The sequence below is a fragment of the Trypanosoma equiperdum genome (genome assembly GCF_001457755.1).
Source record: "Trypanosoma equiperdum strain OVI genome assembly, contig: ctg_334, whole genome shotgun sequence".
Classification (NCBI taxonomy): domain Eukaryota; phylum Euglenozoa; class Kinetoplastea; order Trypanosomatida; family Trypanosomatidae; genus Trypanosoma; species Trypanosoma equiperdum.
In genome coordinates this window covers 1,528-2,066 of record NW_027124237.1, presented here as the reverse complement: position 1 = coordinate 2,066, position 539 = coordinate 1,528, and the positions used below count along the sequence as shown (strand labels likewise).

General features: G+C 40.8%; 1 pseudogene across 1 annotated transcript in view; it reads right to left on the bottom strand.

Moving 5' to 3' along the window:
• Positions 1 to 17: 17 nt before the first annotated feature.
• Positions 18 to 539, bottom strand: part of TEOVI_000125300:pseudogene — a 1,331-nt pseudogene continuing 809 nt past the window's right edge. Inside the window, 3 exon segments of the mRNA in view lie at positions 18 to 32; positions 34 to 537; position 539. The exon segment at position 539 is cut by the window's right edge and continues 641 nt beyond it. Of these exon segments, the coding sequence occupies positions 18 to 32; positions 34 to 537; position 539 (520 nt within the window).

Below are 539 nucleotides of genomic sequence, written 5' to 3'. Positions count from 1 at the left end.
TTAGTAGGTTTTAAAACTTACCTCAAAAAAAACGGTTTGACACAGTTTTTATCCCATATGCAAAAATGCAAGCAAAAGAGGGTCCTTGTTAATGACAAATGAATTGCTTCCTGTGGTGTTTGTGTTTGTTTTTCCATTATTTTCCACTTTCACTCCCTCTTCTTCATTTTTAGGTTTGCACTCCCCTTTTTCATCAGTGCCCTCCCATTCGCACCCGCCACTGCAATTCTTTTTCTCCTTACCTTTACATGCGGATGCTGTTTCAATTTGTGCCTTGCATTCAGAGGTACTAGCACTGCTCCTCTCGTTTTGTTTTATCGCAGCTGAAGCCTCTATGAATGCTTCGATCTGCTGCAAATCATTCAGTGTTGAGATACTGTCTAGTTTGGTGTCTGAAGGTCTGCCAGAGTTGGACTTTGTTAGGGGCGTTGCTTTCACTCCTTTTCATATTTTTTCCTCATACGTGGTTGGGTCCTTGCCATAGCTGTTTTCAACTATGTTTTTAATATTGTTTCGTTCTGCTTGCGGTATTTCCGTCA